Source organism: Dromaius novaehollandiae, chromosome 6 (assembly GCF_036370855.1).
Source record: "Dromaius novaehollandiae isolate bDroNov1 chromosome 6, bDroNov1.hap1, whole genome shotgun sequence".
In the NCBI taxonomy this organism is placed as follows: domain Eukaryota; kingdom Metazoa; phylum Chordata; class Aves; order Casuariiformes; family Dromaiidae; genus Dromaius; species Dromaius novaehollandiae.
This window is the reverse complement of record NC_088103.1, coordinates 41,616,210-41,634,691: the sequence shown is the minus strand read 5'-3', so window position 1 is coordinate 41,634,691 and position 18,482 is coordinate 41,616,210. Positions and strand designations below refer to the sequence as shown.

At 36.1% G+C, this 18,482-nt stretch overlaps 1 protein-coding gene across 3 annotated transcripts; it reads left to right on the top strand.

Moving 5' to 3' along the window:
• Positions 1-993: 993 nt before the first annotated feature.
• On the top strand, positions 994-17,884 carry FAM204A (family with sequence similarity 204 member A). Of its 3 annotated transcripts, none has more exons than XM_026108167.2 (8): positions 994-1,145; positions 1,715-2,042; positions 2,915-3,005; positions 3,500-3,536; positions 4,011-4,110; positions 5,791-5,880; positions 17,049-17,155; positions 17,508-17,884. In XM_026108167.2, the coding sequence occupies exons 2-8, from the start codon at positions 1,785-1,787 to the stop codon at positions 17,557-17,559; spliced, it is 735 nt and encodes a 244-aa protein (XP_025963952.2). In that variant the 5' UTR covers positions 994-1,145; positions 1,715-1,784; the 3' UTR covers positions 17,560-17,884. The 3 variants fall into 3 exon arrangements, with proteins under 3 accessions (XP_025963952.2, XP_064370356.1, XP_064370355.1); XM_064514285.1 differs by having other exon boundaries at positions 1,126-1,180; XM_064514286.1 differs by lacking the exons at positions 17,049-17,155; positions 17,508-17,884 and adding an exon at positions 8,319-9,737.
• Positions 17,885-18,482: the final 598 nt, after the last annotated feature.

The window sequence follows — 18,482 nt, the reverse complement described above, 5'->3', positions numbered from 1 at the left end:
CCACCTTTCATGTTGCCCCTTACATGTGTGATGTCAGGCTGTTCCTAAATTGTTTCTTCTGTCTCAGCTATGTAAGCTGAAAGGACAATAAAGGTGTAACAGAATCTTCCAAACAAGTACTTTATTGAATGCCCTCCGGAGACTTTTTTTTGTACTGTTCACCTTTCAAACATCTCGATGCTACCCGCTGTGCTACTAGGTGTTATCTGGATCAGAATCCCAGACTGCTTTCAAAGAGGAGTGTTGTCTTTTCAACATTCTTGGAACAGTCTAATGAAAATTCAAGCTCTGATTCTGCAAGCTGCTCCACAACCACCAACCTACAAGATCTGGGAGTAAGTTCATCAAGGCTTTCCCTTTACCCCTCTAAACCAAGACATTTGGGGGAATTTTCAAGGGATTTCTCTATCCTTGAATAGTAAAGCTGCAGCCCCTCGTCAGTCTGTCCCAGCATGAACATTTTGTATTATGTTTTTACAGGTTTTTTGAATGGATGTCACTGCAATACTCCTGTATGGCAACTAGGATTGCTGGAAAACACGTCACGCCTTTCTTTCATGGGCTTGCTATTACTTCAAAGGCACCTGACTTCACGTTTTGGGGCATTAAACCACTCTGGAGCCCTCCTAGGTGCGATGAAGTTACCACTCTCGCAACACAGGCCCGCGACCACTCATGAGCTCCTCCAGCGGCACATCTCCCTGGTAACAAGGACCCGGCTCAGCAGAGGCCGGGTCTGGGTCTGCTTTATCGGCACGCAGTCACTGACGACCCGCCTCCTCAGCGCGCGGCCGCTCCCCCACAGCGCCCTCCCTGCGAGAAGCGCCGTCCGCCCCGGCCCGGCCCAGCCCCGCGAGCAGGCGCTCCCACAACGGCCGGGGCACGGCCCCTGCGAAAGACGTGTCCCGCTCCACCCCGGCCGCGGGGCAGGGCCCGCCTCGCCCCGCCGCCCCAAGAAAAGCCGCTCCCTTCGCCCTTCTCCCCGCCCCGCCTCGCAGCCCGGCCGGCGGCCGGCGGCCGGCCCCGGCTGGTTGTCATGGTGACCAGCCAGGCCGGGCCCGAGGGAGCAAAGCTCTCGTTGATTGGCTGCGGGGTGGAACCCAATCGGCGGGCGGTATGTTACGGGGTGTCAAGATGGTGGTCAGGTAAACATGGCTGGTGATGGAGTCAAGCACTGGGGGTTTGTGGCTGTTGGGAGGGTGTCGTGGGGGTTTCAGGGAGCGGCCGGTCCCGGTCCCGCTGGCCTCGCCTCCCCCTTCCCCGGAGCAGGCTCTTCCCTCCGTCCTTTCTCGCAGCGGGCCGGGGACAGTGGGGCTGGCGGGATCGCCCGGTGCTCGGGCGAGGGAAGGCGGTTGCGCTGTCCTGGGAAGCGATGGCGTGATAGGGTTGAGCGTGCTGTCTCGCTGCCCCTGGAGAGAGACGGGAGGCGTTGCTGCCGTACTGTAGCTAAAACTGAAATAAATTCGAAGTGAAAAAGCTTTAAAGGACAAGGAGAGGAAAAAAAAAAAAAGCAAAAGCTTTTACATTGTAATAACTTTAGTCTGTTTACTTAGATCCTCTACCTCCCTCTTAAATTGTAAGTATTAGAAGCTTTTTAATGAGCTTATCTAAAACATCTCATGGTAGCAGTTTTCTCGGGAGAAATTAAAATATTTCTTATTATGTGTTTTATTATTTTTAATTCTTCTGCAGACTAACTATGTTTTTATTTCAGGATGGGTAAGCACACTAATCTAGTGACATTGCAGTGACCTGGAGTGACCTGCTCTTGTTTTGACTGGAAGATGTGGAGTGGACTTTTACCTCCAGGACTGAATGAAAGTGAAGTTGACTTAAGTTCTGATGATGAAGATGCATTGGATAGTGCAATATTCTTCTCAAAGGAAGATACAAAAGAAGATATTAAAACAGTTCAGCTTTGTGAATTCCAGAAGAGCAAGCCTGAAAGCATCACCATCAGTAAACCCATTTTGATATCAGTGACAGATGGAGAAAATGAATGCCAAACATGCCCTTCTGGAGTTTCTTTAAATATGTGGAATGTGGGTAACGTTACCTGTCTGCAAATGTCCAAAGCATAAATGCATCCTACTGAAAGCTGCATGACTGATATTAAGTTAAAATAAGTTATGTTGGGTATTATTTTTCTTTTGTTTGTTTCTGGTTTTGGTACTGTATGCACTGGTGATATTAAAAGCACAGCAGGGAAGTGTGTAGATTACTCAGTCACACACAGATTTCTGTTTATGGTAGAATATGGACTCTGAGCTTCTTTATTAACATAGAAGACAGTTGCAAAGATTTATAGCTAAGCGTAGTAGCCACTGTACTGATGATTATGATCTGCTTAGTAGAGGTGTGCTTTTCTGCTTTTTCTAAGGATTAGTTGCAGGCATTCAGACTCATAGTTGCTTATGCTCTTGTTGCATGTAGAGACTGAGAAGATTAGATCTGTTGATAAACAAAGCAGCCTATATTTTAGGCTTTTGAATCCAAATAAGAACTTGGCAAAACTTATCACTTTTCTCAGTCCATTTGTGTAGCCTGCTTTGCAAGGAATGTACTGTCAGTCATCCTTGAATGCTAAACTGCTATCGATGCAGTAACAAGATGCTGAATACATGAAGAGTATACAGCTAACATGACTGTATTTGGTATTATGTCCCATTAGAAAGTAGAGACAGCTTTGAGTAGCTCTGGCATTTGGGGAGGGCTGAAAGTCAGAGAGGTCGGGTGATATGAAGATTACAGCCAGTTATGGTTTAATGCCATCAGAGTTGGATGTACTCAATACATAATTTTACTGTAATAGATATAGGAAAGTACCATGGATAAATAAGATACTGGGACAGCATTTCTCAGCACATTATATGATTAAAAAAAAAAAGTTTGCTTTTTTTTTTCCATCTTGTAGAAATTTGTGGAGCTTCAGAAGAAAAAACATGAAATGACAACCCAAGCAAATCAGGGAAACAGAGGCAAAAGAAGAAAGCGCCACAGAAAAGGTGTTTCATTTAATTACAGAATTAATTTTCTCAAAATGGTATTAATATCAAATAAGTTGCGAATGGGACTTGCTGTTTTACCCAAGAATTGTAGTAAAATGCCTGAATAGATGTTATCTTACTATTAACTGGTGTTTTTTTTTCTAGTTGCTTTACCAACCAAGTAATACTTCTATGTTCCTATTTTGAAAGGAGATAGTGCTTCTTAAATTTATTCAATTAATCCTTATTTATAATGGCTAATCATATTTCAATAATTCTAGAAAACAGACTTTTGTATCTTCTAATTAGAATTTCTTCTTCATGGATATTGTAGGAGGTTCTTCATGTGAAAAGCCTTACAGCTGAGTAGTTTAAATCCACATGATCACTGGCAATAAATCCTAGTATATCGATCTTTGAAAGGAAATGTGACCAATTAGAGTTCTGTTAACTTCATTGGATGCAATAGGGTATTGCTCTGTAACATGGCTTTTTTTGTTGTTGTTTTCCAGAAAAACTGAAAAAGAACGATAAAGAAGTGACCAAGAGGTATAAACAGGTCAATGTGATTATATGAGGTCTATTTTTACTACTAGGCAAAATTGGCCATGCATGTGGCCAAAATTTTTACCCAGTCATAGCTATGAACATCATGTGAAATTTCTGCTGAAGTGGTTCAGTGGCAGGCAAGCTGAATTTGATTCCAGTGATTGCTTGATGAAGTTTATTGCTTTTTTTTTTTTTTTTTTTAAACAAGACACATGTATTATTAATTTATATTTAATATGGATTTAATGTTGCTTTTAGTGGTTTGGAGCATGTAATTACATACAAGCTTGATTTCAAGATTGTGGCATAACATACATAGAAGAAATAGTTAATTTCACTTCCATAAAAATCATAAATGGGTGAAAAGGGCATGTGTGCCAAATGGCGAATCTCTTTTAGTGTTGAAGAGAATGTTATAACCAGTTTGCTTTCCACTGCTTGTAATAACTTTTGTTTGGTTGGTTTTTTTGGTAGTCAACAGTTGGCAAATGAAGACCAATGGAAAGAGCTTACGCAATACTTTGGAATCAATGACAGATTTGAATCACTTGTGAATAGTAGGGCTCCACAAAAGGTGATTGTTGATATAAAAACCAATGTCAGCTTGTACTCTTAATAAAAGAAGTCAACCTTAACTGAAATAGGTATAAACCTGAGACTGTTTGAAAGTGTGTGATTACATCAACCTGAGGAATAATAGGCATGATATGTGTGATTACTTCCTTTGTATTTTTTATTGTATCATCATGAGAAACAAAATACTTCTTTGCAGGTTTAACTACAGTGATTTTTTTTAAAGTTGTTTTAAGTTTAAAATGCATCAAGTAATTCCTTGGCCATATCTACCATATGGTTTTATTGGACACAATCTGTTCTTAAATGTTATTATTGTATAGCTAGTAATATTTTAAGAAAACTGCAGCCCTGCAAGATGGGACAAGTTAAAATTGTTGTTCAGTGAGTTCTTCATAACATTGTTCATTCTGTAGCTTTTCCAGTGGAGGCCTGTGTAAGTTTTGTGATGTCAAATGTTTAGTTAGCATCATTTTCCTTATCATAAATTTCCTGGTTTTTTTTTTATTTGCCCGAAGTAAATTTCTATATGCAAATCATGAAATATTGACCACTTGTGAGTTCTTCCTTTTAGTGGAAATCTAGTTTTCATTGAACTACTCAGGATAGGTCTGGAATAAGGCCCAAAGTGCTAGAATGCAGATGCTCTCCACCTGAGTTAAGAGATTGCATTGCTGGCTGTGTGTGTGTGTGTGATCTCTTTTCAGGAGAAGACATTTAACAGAATTGGCTATTACTGCAGCTTCAAATTGTGCTTTTTTTTTTTTTTTGAAAGCTTCCACCTGAATAATTAACCTGCAAATACTGCACTTCATTTCTTTTATTTTGTCTGTTTTTGCTTTTCTCTGTTTTTAACAGAAGTATACGTTATGAAACTGTCAGATATAGTTTTCTTTAGTATCACTAATATTTAAATCCAGTGAAACTGTAAAGTGTTTCCTTTTTATTGAGAGAATAAGGGTGTTTTGTGAAATTCTGAAGTCAGTGTCACTTACAGTACTACTGCTAGCCTTCTATATTCCTTCAGAAATTTCCAGTTATGGTTTCCATTAAATATTTATTTGCCATTTATTGTTACATTATTTGTAAATTTTATCTCTAAACAAGTTAGAAGTTACGTTGGTCATAAAGGTTAGTTCCTTGTTTTCAGAGGTTAAAAAATTCTGAGGCATTTTCATTGTTTTACATGGGACTGCTAAAATCTTAAATTTTTTAGCACAATGTAGTGGCACCATTCCAGAATTCAGTTTTTGGATGAAGATAAGATCTTAGAACTGTAACGATAGAGTGGTAATTGCCATTCTTCATGTTACCTGACACCCATTTCACATTTTGTTTAGAAAGCTCCAGGGATGGAAGAGATAAGCCAGATCATCAGATGAAATTTTATTGTGACAGGCATAAACTAGTCCGTGTAATTTTTTTAACCTAGAGTATTATCGTGCACATAAGGTGGAACTAATGCAATGATTTGTGCTCAGACAGTCTTTGAGTGAATTCTTAATTATACTGCCCATTACAATGCATAGACAAAATGATTTGTTTTACATAGGAGTGACAGGTTTATGGAATGTCCTAAAATGAAGAATTATATGAAAGAAATATTATTTAAAAATGATAGTCACTTTAGAAGTATTATTTCTTGTTCTTATGTCCTAAAGACTTGTTTTTTTCTTTCTAGTCTGGTCTTGAACTTAGCATAGAGAAGTCTGTGGCTGAAGGTGACATTGATAAAGCTGAGGAGCTGAGTGATAGATTAGCCATTCGTGAGGTAAGTGTCCTGTTAACAAAAGCCCTTAGAAAACATTGTCTCATACATCAGTACGAAAGCAATCATACCTGAAGTAGCATTGAAGATTGCTTCGGGCTTCATTTCTATTTCTTAAAACAGTTTTCTGTCAGTAATTGAAGGAATTTAGTACTGATCTAGTATTGCTTCGACAATTACAGCTGTATATAAAAATTGAAGAATATAACTGTGAACAACCCCAAGTAACCTTACTCTAAAGCTTTTGACTCCACAACTTGGACTGTAACTAGCCATCTGTATTGAGCTTTTTGATTTTTTTCTGCATATCATAAACCAAAAAATGGGTGGGCGGGATGTTCCTTTCCTATCAGTGCCCTGTGCCTCAGACTGTTCTCTGTGTTCCCTCTCTGAAAAGTGTCTGTGGCTTGAGAAGCCTGTAGAGAGGTAGGGATCTAGCAAGTTCATGTAAAGACATCTTGATATAGCCTTAGAGTGATATTTATAGAATGAATGGATATTTCTTTTGCCCTGGAAAAACTTGTCATTTCTAGTTTAAATACAAAACTCTAAGTCTAGGTGGAAAAACTCATTTTCATGAGGTTGTTTTGTTAGCTGGTACATCTGAGTAATTTTGTGAAGGTTATGTGGCTTTTGCTGGAAAAGTTGGATCCTTTAAACTTGCATAGTGCTGAGCAAACACTTAAACTGGTAAGAAATCTATCAGATGCTTATCAGATGTGCGAACTGAGATTTGGTATGAGAAATACAGTTTGATTGGTGCATATATGGTAGGTAGTGGCAGCAGTAGTATGTCATTGAAATCCATGTAGGTTGTTGAGACCCATTCTGTTTGTGCAAGACAGGTAAAATGTGAATGAACAAAATCAAGATAAAAAGAATGGCTGGAATAGTTTTGAATCCAGATGAGTTTTAAAAAAAGTGTGTTTGTGCGTGTGTGTGTGTATATATATATATGTATCTATATGTGTGTGTGTGTATATATATATAATGCTAGAAGGCTAGGTGAGTGGAGAAGCTGTCCTCTTAAAAGCCATCTTAATTACTTAATTTCAACATGGTTTTTGCTTTCAGTCATCTGTCTTTCATGCTTTTCCATCTTCACAGAGATAATTGGGATTTTGTATCTGCTGTGTATGCCGGTAAAATTGGAAGGTATTAGACAAGCATTAAAAAAGGAAATAAAAAGTCTGAGTGCTTCTCACTTGGATGCAAATATAAAAAAATGTTTAGGTACAGTATTCCAAGCGAAGCTGTAATTGATTAGATGTAAAATTACAGATTTAAATCTGGTTTAATGCAATATTATGATTGCTTTAAAAACAAATTGCTTTTGAAACAGGAAATACAGTTCTTAAGGTTCTGTAAATACTTTATGTAAAGCTAACAGTTCCTCAGGGGTGTCCTTACACGTTCATTAGAAATGCCTGCATCTAGTCACTCAGGGTAGTTTCTAATTACTGGACTCTATCTGCCTTTTCACTGGTAACCATAAAACCTCACTCCACATAAATGACAGTTCATACCTGAAAGTAATAGAAATAAAGAGTAGTGTGCCCTTTAAGTCTGACTAGCTTCTCACAGTGTACTGTTACATTACCTTTTGTGTATAGACTATTAAAACATTCTTACTGTTCTCCTTCACAAATGGATCACACCATCTATTCTAAAGTGGTTAAAGTATCATAATCAATAAAACATACTGAGGTTCCAGTGCAAATTGTTTGACTATAAAACAAATTAATGTAAGAAGTTCTAAGGTTTTGTAATATTTATGATAAACTACTATCTGATTTCAGTAGCCATGGAATTGTACATCTAGCATATCCCAGGTGCTACAGCAATATATTATTATTTGTGGAACATTAGCTCCAAATTGTTGACTTTCAAATATTAACATGTTGTAATTCTGAAAACAAAATGCTTGGAGCATTATTAGTATTCACAATCTTGACTTGGTTTTGGTTAAGTGGGTTTATCTGAATAAATAGTATGTTGAGAGAAGGGAAACTCAAATGACTTTGGCTTGATCTGATGAGGAGCTCTGTGAGCACAGAATCTTGGTGAATTCACTGGGGCTCTACTATTGTGAAGATGTGCAACATAACTCATTGCAAGATTGGTTTCTTTGATCTTAAAGAGTGTGTATTTTTAAATGGATCTTTTAAAGTACTTCTAAGGAAAACCTTACAGTGACTAACTCTGATTCAATGAAGAGCTGTAGAGAAAGATACAATTATGGGAGAGGCTGATTCTAAACAGCATTGTTTGTACATAAGTACAATTAATAATGCTGTTTTCACATTATATAGTATTGACTAAAACATGACCTTCCTTCTCTCTTGGCAATGTAAAGAATGTGACTTTCTATTTTATGTAATACTTAGAAATTAATTTATTTCTGGAGTGTGTGGTTTCATTGTGTCCCTTTCACTTCCAAGTGCTACAACATCAAGCATGGAACTGTACTATGACTGCACTGAAGTACAACACTTGTGAAGTCCTGAGAAATAACTGGATGAATTGTTGTTCTTTTATCTGGACCTCATCTTTCTATGTATATTTTCATTTTTCTTGAGCAATATTGGAGGGTTATGGAGGCTATGAGAAATGAGCTGTCTTCTGTTTGGGGTACAGCCTCCTTGCTGCCATGTGAAAAATGTTCAGTGGGTAGGTGGTTTTTTTTGAAATCAGGTGTATGGGTTTTTAATCAGCACCATTTTCTTTTGTGAGAAGCAGTGACTGGAACCTGCTGATAAAGCTTTTGCTTTGAGGCACAGATCCCAGAGTTCTTAAAGCTGTTTCCTGCTTTAATAAGTGAAACTAATTTTTGATGTATAACATTTATAAGCCTGTGAAACTGATAGGGCAGCTTCAGTATTTAGAAAAATGAAGCCAAAAATAAACAGATGACTGAGAATAGGCAGCAAAACGTGTCCTGAAAAGCAAAGGAATGCCAAAAGGATGCTGTCAATGTGCTATCATTATGATACAGCGAGCGGGTGTTTTTTAATCAGATTGCCTTAAAATCAGTGATGATTTAGGCAATATGCATAATCTAGCAGCTGTGAGGGGATTACTGAAATTTACATCCTTAAAACTTAAATGATACTGCTTCAAGATTTTGTGTGTTTTGATTTCTATGTGGCACTTGTTGCAGATTCTTTAAGGAATATGTTGTTGTATTACTGTAAATGAGGTTTTGGGGTATATACTATTGGTTAAATTCTTTCAGGAACATGTACTAATGCACCTTGAAATTTTTTCTTAAGGCATTCTTAGGTTTAGATTGAGAGTTAGAAGTTACAACAAGCAAAATAAAGTTCTTTATGGAGATGTTTTAGTACTGTGTCTAAATTAAAAGCCATTTAGACATTTCTAAAATAAATGTGTCATAGTCTAAATTTTTGTCTAATATGAACTCTTAATTGTATGGTGTAAATGTTTCTCTTAATATACCTGCCAGCCTGGATTGTGACAGATGTACATTGAGACATGTTCAGAAGATGATATATTTTCTGTCTTCAAGTTAGGGGCATCAGAGGCCACACTGAGAACAGCAACAAAGCATGAAGGAATAGACATGTCTATGTCTTTGTTAGTTTGAAGGACAGTTGGACATTAGTTGGAGAAGCTAATGATGAATTTTGAAATTGGGTTTGCAGAGAGAGATTGATGGAATTCACAGATCTCTTCATTCCCCTGGGTTGACTGGACTTCTGATGATCCTTGGATGCTTTGTGTGAGGCTCTAATTGTAAGCGACTGCATGTGTGGATTCATAGGCTTTTGAGATTGTGGTTATAAGCGTATTGTCCCATTTTTGGCAGTTAAATTGTTATTAAAAATGATTCGCATGTATGTGATGATACTCGGTCTAATCTTTTTGCAGATCTTACTCCTACACCTTGTCTCCTGTTGCCATCCTAGCTTGGGGACTAGAAAAGTTACTGTAGTTAGTTTGGGAGTTGTCAGGCTGGCAGATGTCTAACTGTAGAAACCTTAGCCATCCCCACATCATGTCCTCTTGTGGAGTGCTTTGCTTTGCTAAGGAGTTACAGTGGTCCTGAAATTCTTGATTGTATTATTTATATAAGAGTGAAATTCTTCCTGAGAGATTATGGGCATGTCTACATTACGTTGTACAGAATAACTTAGTCCATGAGTAACTGCTTTTTCGGCCAGACTGCTTCTAGAACCCTGTCTAGCTTGACAGTTTCTGTGCTGTGGTGCAGTTTGTGTATACAATCAACACAGTTACATGTGATTAAAATTTTTGTTGAGCATCAGTGTAATACAAATGGGTCATACTCATTAACTTCCAGTTAATAGCGTGCTTAAAAATCCATAGTGGACTGAAGATCATTTCTGTAGTAACCATAACATAGTGGTTATAGTGTTGAGTAACTAGGAATTCATTACAATCTGCCTGGTATAGTATGCACAGTTAAGGTATGATATATTATTGTAATCCAGTTACTATCATTGTTACATGGTAACAGTCTAAGGCTTTCAGTGTTGACAAAGTGCTTCATGTTTTAAAGTTGTGCTTTTTAAGTACAGAAAGGAGTACCTAAAACTATAGTTTCAACACTGTATATCTAATGATAACTTGTTTAACTTGAAAGATGTCAAGAGAAGTGTTAGTATACATGTAGGAGTTATCCAAGCAGTCCTGAACCTTTTAGAATGAATGTTGTTGAGAGAATGATTTTTATGTAGACATTTAACTGGCACTTAAAATGTAAACACTTAGAATATCACCAAGAAAACCATTTTTAAGGTAAGCTAATCAAGCTTGGATGTGTAGGTGTCAACTGACACTTGCAATTCAGACAATTTTTCTACATTTTCAAAAAAAATTTTTGGAATGGTATCTTGAAATGCAGTTTCATGGTCTTACGGTATTTATGGGAATCTTCCTTGTTGTGGTTGTGCAGTGTTTTCTGGGGGGTGGGGTGGGTGGGGCCGCTGAATCTTGGAAAGTTAGAATACTGTTGACTGCATAGTAGGAAGTGTGTATCCTTTTGAGTAAGGATGACACACTGAGGTACCAATAACTTCACTTTGCAGACAATCAATTTTGATTTGCAAGAAGTCTTTATAAAGTTCTTTTTTAAAATGATTTGGTTTAACTAGCCAACAATCTCTTCTCCCCCCCCATATATAAACCTAGAAATGATTTCCAGGCTTCTTTCTGGAGAAAGATTTTTTTTTTTTTTTCCCCCTTAATGCTTTTGTGCTCAAATCACTGTGCTGTGTCTCTAGAAGCAGAATGCTGATTTCTGTGTGGCTCTGCTATTCTGAGAACTGATTTGGTTTGACTGCAAGCTTTGCATTTTGCTCGTGGTTTCTGTTACTGCTTGGTAGTTAGGTGCCACATTGTCTAAGAGTGTATTAGCCTCAGGACTGTAACTTGAACACAATAAAATCTTGACCGTATTAGATTTAACTGTCAAAAGAAACTTTAAAAATATTTTGTAATTTAGTATGTTAAATTACTGAACTAGTTATCAGTCTTTAAATAGCTGGGCTTTTTGACAGCACTGTTGCTAAGTGCTTAGCTTTTAGTGGCTTCTGGCATTTTTGTGAAAGACATAAAAAGCTGTAATTTACAAGGAACTATGGTATTGTACTCAAGCTTAAATGAAAGACCTATATTATAATCAACCAAATTAATTAGCTCTTCACTGAGGTATCATTCTCATGTTACAGCAATCAGTCTTGCTGTTGTCTTCAAAATTCATGATGCATCAGTTTTGACCACTTCCTGATGATCAAATTAGTAATCACTCCTTGTAAGTAAATTCTAGTCAGATAATTTAGAATGGGAAGTACATGAGCAGAGTTCTGTCATAACCATTGAGAACAGTTCCCTCAGCTGTTGTTTTCCTTTTAAAAATCTAGGTAGGATATGATTGATCACCAGGTCATACATGCATTGCTGTTAAAAATATGCAGGTTATGATGTTTGGTGAATTGGCTTCCCTTCTATCTGCATAATAGTTTCCCTTAAATTCTGTGCAACCTTCAGAATTTATCATAATGCTTTAGGTACCTGAAGAGATTGGTGCTTGGTTGTATTCTGTATAAAATTACATCAATTAACTCGGAACTCCTGCCCATTGAAGGACTTAAACACACACGCACACGCACACGCACACGCACACGCACACGCACACGCACACGCACACGCACACGCACACGCACACGCACACGCACACGCACACGCACACGATGGATTTTCTTTCTCTCCTCATTGAGGTTGTTTTCTTTTAACCTTTGGAACATGGCAGGGTTATCACCTAGAATTACATTCTTATGCTCCCTTAATTATGTATATCTTTTCCTTAACAAACCTTAAAAAAAGATTTCAGATGTTACAAGTCTAATTAAAGAGACAGACAAAGCACAGTTTATACTGTAGATTTTTTTCTGCAGTTCAATTAATCAGCATGTTTTCTCTTTTAATTAAAACCATTTTAGTAAATTAAAGCCCACAGCAAAACACATATATAATTTGTTTGTAATTAGCTCTTAATTGGTGGTAGTTGAAGCTTAGCACCCTTGGTTTCTTTCTTCATGATTGCCATTTTATTAGCAGCCAGTCATTAATTAATCTTTTTTTCTAATTAGCTTATAAAACTGTTGATGGCACATTATTGTAAATGTGATTTTAAGTTCAAAGCTTGTTAATAAGCTTTCTTACTTAGAAGAACAGAGATAAAGAAATTGCTGAAAACAGTACTACAGTTCTTTTTTTAAAACTGCCTTTCTTATAAGGCAGCTGTGTAAAGCATCTAACAGCTTATAGTTAATTTTTTTTAATGCTGTATTTTCTCATGAATGGAAGTTGCTTGCATTTAAATGTTTAAATCTAGAGAAGAGCTTAAATGTTAGAACATTTTTCTGTCTTTGCTCCATTACTGTGTCAGCTAAATATAATTTGATGTTGTAATACACAGCATAAAAATACAACAAAGGTATTACAAACTATTTTACAGTGGAAGTTGAGCGCATCATTGAAAGGGGACAATTTTCACTGCAAAATCCAGTCAGTATTCTTGTTTGCTTTATAGATTTTAAATACGTCAGCAATGGATAACATTCCATAACATAAAAGTAGAAAATCATTGCTAAAGGCAAGCCTGAAATAACTAGATTCATACTTGATGAGAAACTGTAACACTGTATTATAAGAGTGTTTGGCTTCTCTGGTATGACCATAGGATATTTCAGGACCTGTTTGAATACAGATGTTTTGTTAGAGCTTTTGTGGGTTTAGCATTTTGTAAGTCGCACCTAAATATTTCTGGAGCAATTCTTGAATCTGTTGTCCCATTGTTTGTATCATTGATGTTTGTATTATGCAATGTGATTTTTAATTTAATGAAGAGTCTTTTGTTTTATAATTTTTGAAATGTCAAAATTCTCAAGTTTTCTCAAAGTTACAGTAGATTCTGTTTCAACTTAATAAAATATTTACTCTTCTGCTTGAACTTCACATACTATTTCAACTTCAGCCATTTCTTCACTTATTTTAAAAGAGTTTTATGATGCTGTGCAAGAAACACTAGAAAGGGATAGCTGACAAGGAAAAAATTAAAAATTGGATAAAAAGTAAATGAATAATGTCATATTACTAAAAAGATGAGAGGCTAATTTGTGCCGACTTTTTGCTAATTTTGTTCAAGCCTCAAAATGAGGAGCTGTCACCCGTTCTGTGTAGCACTGATGACAGTGCCAATGATCCATGAAATAAGCTGCCGCTGGCTTTGTTCTGATAAGAATGAACAAATCTGCACAATGTACGGCTCCCAGAATCTCATTTTCATACTTGCATGCAGGCTAAAAGAAATAAGCTGTTTGCAGGCTTGATTAATCAGACATTTGAGGGTTTTTTGTCTCTTTGATCTCTTTCGTCTCCTAGGTAACTTGCTTGACATTAATGTTGAGCTTGAGTAAAGACAATCAGGAATTGTAGACCAAACTGATATAAAAATTAAAGACCTTAACACTTTAAGTACTCCAGTAATGGTTCCGCTTTACTTCAGAAAACATCTGTTTTCATTTAATTAAAGAACAAAAGAGTGGCATAAATATTTTTCATAGAGACCTGTTATTCCATAAAAAGTTAAAGTATGATAATTGGTATCTTTAAATAAATGCCTTGAAACTGTTCATAAAGAAAAAAGCTTTAGAAATTTGTTACAAGGTAATAATTTCAGATTAGAAATTTTACAAAAAATAATGGGTAAGAAATTTTCATTTGTTACATTAACATCTATAGTAAGATATTTGACATGATTATTGGTGAATTTCAAAATAGAAAGGTTTTTTGCCCTGTAGAAACTCTTTTTTAAAAAAGTTTGTCTTAAAAATATATATACTGTGTTACAAGGATAAACCATTATATCAGTTTTACTGCCCAATATGATTTACACACTTTAAACCTGTAAAATTGAAAGGAATTCAAAAAAAAAATGTCGCAGTGCGTTTGCTTGAGGTTATGCAGACGCTTTTACAAATCTTCCAAGTGGCTGTAAAGATGAATGCCTCAAGGGTCTAGCCAGGGCCCTGCTTTTCCAACCAGCTAAAGCCCTTATCTTAAATCCAAGCAAAGTACCATTAATCTTTTTGAAAGACCTTTTATGGCTTTTAATATATCCCAAATTAGAACATTTTACACCCTTGGTTCCTGAAATATGGTGATAAAAAGCCTTTAGAGCTTAATTTTCCTTACTGCGTACTCTGACCAATTTGCAGTTCTTTGTGATAATGTTTAGACACCTTAATTAAAATGCAGCAAAATATTGGATGTTCTATATGGAAAATGCTGATACTTTGACTACACAAGAAATTGTTGTATATATTTTTATTCATGTTTTCTTGCTACTTTTAACATTGTATTTTATTGAGTTATCTGATGACCTGAAATGTTGTGTGTTTTTTTTTTTTTTTTTTAATGAAAAACCCATTGACCAAGCTTTTAGGGATTTCTTTAGGGAGGGGAAGTGAAGATGTATGTCTTGGTGTGGGAGTAGAAGATGTTTAATCTGACTAAATTTTTGTGTGTGTTTATATGTGACATATTTGTTTTCATGTCTTGCAAATGTGTTTCTATGTAGCCTAGAAATGATAACATTAATGCTGCAGAATGTGTCTCCTTTTCCTTCCACGTTTACTACAGAGGATGTTATTATCCCATTTTTTTCGGTACCTTTCAAAGATGGAAGAATTCATTCTGCCTTCCAAGAAATAAAAAAGATTTTTTTTCTCAGCACTTGTATAGACCTCAGTTGCATGTAATTGTATGTGTATAGATGTTTAATAGGCCCACTAGACTATATTTTAAGGAGATAATGTTATTCCTTACGTAGTAAGAGTTAATTTTTGAGTACATTAGGAGATAAAATGCAATTCGGAAATTATGTTTAAAGGCATAGTTCTGCTGATTGAATACGTTGTCCAGTCATCAAATTGCTCTGTTTTTGTTCTAATAAGTAATCCAGTCTTAATTAACAAGTAATTATTTTTAAAATATTTTAGTTGAGCTTTCTTAAGCATTTTTATAGTGCAAACATATCACAACTAGTAGCTGCACTTAAGTTAGTCAAAGACTACCAGAGTATAGCATTCTCTTATTTACATTGCCACTTAAATATTTAAGATCTGGCAGTTCAGACATTAGCTTTGAATTACTATATAATATAGTATAGAATATATAGAATAAAATATTGTTCATGCTCAGGAAAAAATAATATTAAAGTTTTGAAATGTCTGATCACATGATCTAGTTTGCACATGAAGATAATTCCACAGATGCATATTTATGACCCAAAATACATGCAAAAGCTAGATGAAATAATTGTTTAGATTTAGTCATTTTATACAATTCCTTTAAAAATATTATACATAATTTTTAACTGTTTGTTGCCACAGTGCTTAGGGCCTCAAAGCACAAACTGATATTGTGCTTAATGCTCTACATGCAAGCAGACTCACAAAGCCTTCTGCAGAATGGTTACTTTCTTGAATCATAAGTGAATGAAAGCATCAAAGGGAGAAGACAGCTGCTTCCCCCCCCCCCCCAAATCTTAAACTAGTAATCCAGGTTTCAGCCTACAACTTCTCTAGGTGGGAGAGTTCTAAGGATAGTTGTTGAATGTATGCCAGTACATCTATATCTGAAAATGCATTCTTGAGTTAAGTCCCATCTTATTTGGATGAAACATCTTTCAGAGTAAATACAGATGTATAGATGCAGCAGATTGAAATGTATTACTATGAAGCATAGAATTTTTAACAAAATTTTGAAGAGTCTTCTATCACTTTGTCTTCCATACCTCTTTTCTTTGATTCTCTAAAGACTGTTTGAGAAATCTAGAAATACTGTAGCTGACTTCAGTAGGCTTTGGACTAGGTAGAAAGAAAACCTGTTTTACCAGCCTAATGACTCATAGCAGTTTTGCTTAAATGCTTTGCTTTTTTTGTCTCAGAGGAAAGCAGTAACTTTTGAGACCAAATTTTTTAATAACTCATAATTTAGTTGCAAATAATGTTAAGTAATGACAGCAATCACAGAATGTAACTAAAATGAACAATGTTATGAATGTTAACTGAAGAAAATAACTTGGTCATAGTTTACAGCACCATCTTCCTCCTTTTTTCCTCTTCCTCTTGACATCCACTAATGTGAATTTAATTTTCATGGTGTGAATAAGTTTATGAAAGTAAAATAGTATTCATCTACAGCCTCTTAAGACCTTGTTTGAAAAGCATGCATATTATCACACTAATAATGTAAAAGCTGGTAATGTGAAGACTAAAGGCCAGATAGACTCTAAGTACGCTGCTTCATTAGAACATGACTGCAGGTACTACTGGAAAATGTGCGGTAGTAGCCTGACGCTATCATTTTAAAACAACTGAGGTTGCGGACTGGTCTTAATAATAGAGAGATGTCTGCTTAGGATCCCATTCCTTGGTGTATCTCTTGAGAGGTTCTCGCCCATCCAGTCGTACAGTACAGCATCAGCCTAATAGTTGAAAGATACTAAAATATCTGATGGCTTTGAGAATCCATATTAGACCAATTCATTTGTGGGGCTTACGTTCCATATGAGCCATTTACTTCAATCTGATTTTCTTCTCTTCCTTTTTACCTCTTAGCTTGGAGTGAAAATCGCCAAAGCTGCTGCTTGCCGCAACTTTGTAAAAGCTAAACAAGAAGCAGAGGCTGCCCAAGAGGCTCGAAAGAAAAAGAAGCTTGCTTGGGGGTAAGTCATTTTGAGTATGGAATTAAACATTTGTGGTTTCATTGGCATTAAATATATACAATACAATTTCACTTAACTGTTTCCTTAGTTGAAATAGGCTTATACTAATCTTATTCGCTAGTTTAACCTTGGGTTTCTTGTTTTGCTGTGACTTTTGTTTTGTTGAGACTAAATAGGGAGACTTTAACAGAATTAATGTGTTAGTCACGTTTACATTTGCCTTGTCTTTAAAAAGACAATCTCTGTTAAAAAAGAAGCTTTGATTTTTGTCACTACTGCTAAGTATGGTATGGTTGAATACTTGAAGCATATATGTTCATGATCCCTAATGTGTTTTTGTACTCCATTTCAGATTTGAAGCTAAGAAAAGGTGGGAAACAAAAAGCAACATGGGATACATGTAACTCATGTTTTTTTTCTTCAGGAGTCATATGCCTGTTTTTATCTGAAGAATCTTTGTGGTGACTATTTTAAATCTGAACCAAAAAACAATGCTGCTATTAAAGCATCAAATTCTTTGTGCTTCTTTTAATGCTGTTAGAGTACAGTATCTTGTTTCAAGTCTGTATTGCAAAGTAGCAAAAATAATATATATAACACTGTCTTGACATTTAGGTAGTATTGTTCTCCAAAATGTTAAAATCTAGGATAAGGCGTTGCAGATCATACCAGTTCGGAGTCCGATAGAGAATTCTGTAAAGCTGTAATAAAATATTTGATCCAAATGTATTCTTCTCTGTCAGGGTGTGATTATAATGCAGTGGTATGTGGGTATAGGGAGAGGGATAAGTTGTCCCTTTGTGTTTTCCTACAAAGTTATACAGATTTACTGCAGTAAGTACTTTTTTTCTGCATAGAAGACAGTGCTCAAGGGTTTCTCTTTTTTTGGGGGGTGGGGTGGGGTGCAAACCCACACTGCCTGTTTAAAACTACTATTATTTCTGTGTATGGCTCTGTTGCTTAGTAAACTGGGGGGAAAAAAATGGTTGAAAAGTCCATCCTCCCTCTTGGGAGGATCTGGTACTATTCATAATGTCCTGGTGCCTTGGTCTTCAAAATGCTTCAAACTTCTGTTTTGCTTTTCTTTGCACGAACTCAAATTTTGAAGTCCCAGTGTCTTTGAGCAGATAAAATGTGGAAATGCATATCTCAAAATATCTAAAATCTGTTATATTGTGCAGTTAACTTACTGCACCCAGGAAAAGAATGCAGATTTTTATTTCAATCAAATGTTTTACAGATGAATTATGATTTGAATATTTGTTATCATCAATTCTTGTTACTTTCAATGTTTCCTCAAAACTTCCTTGAAAAGTAAGGACACATT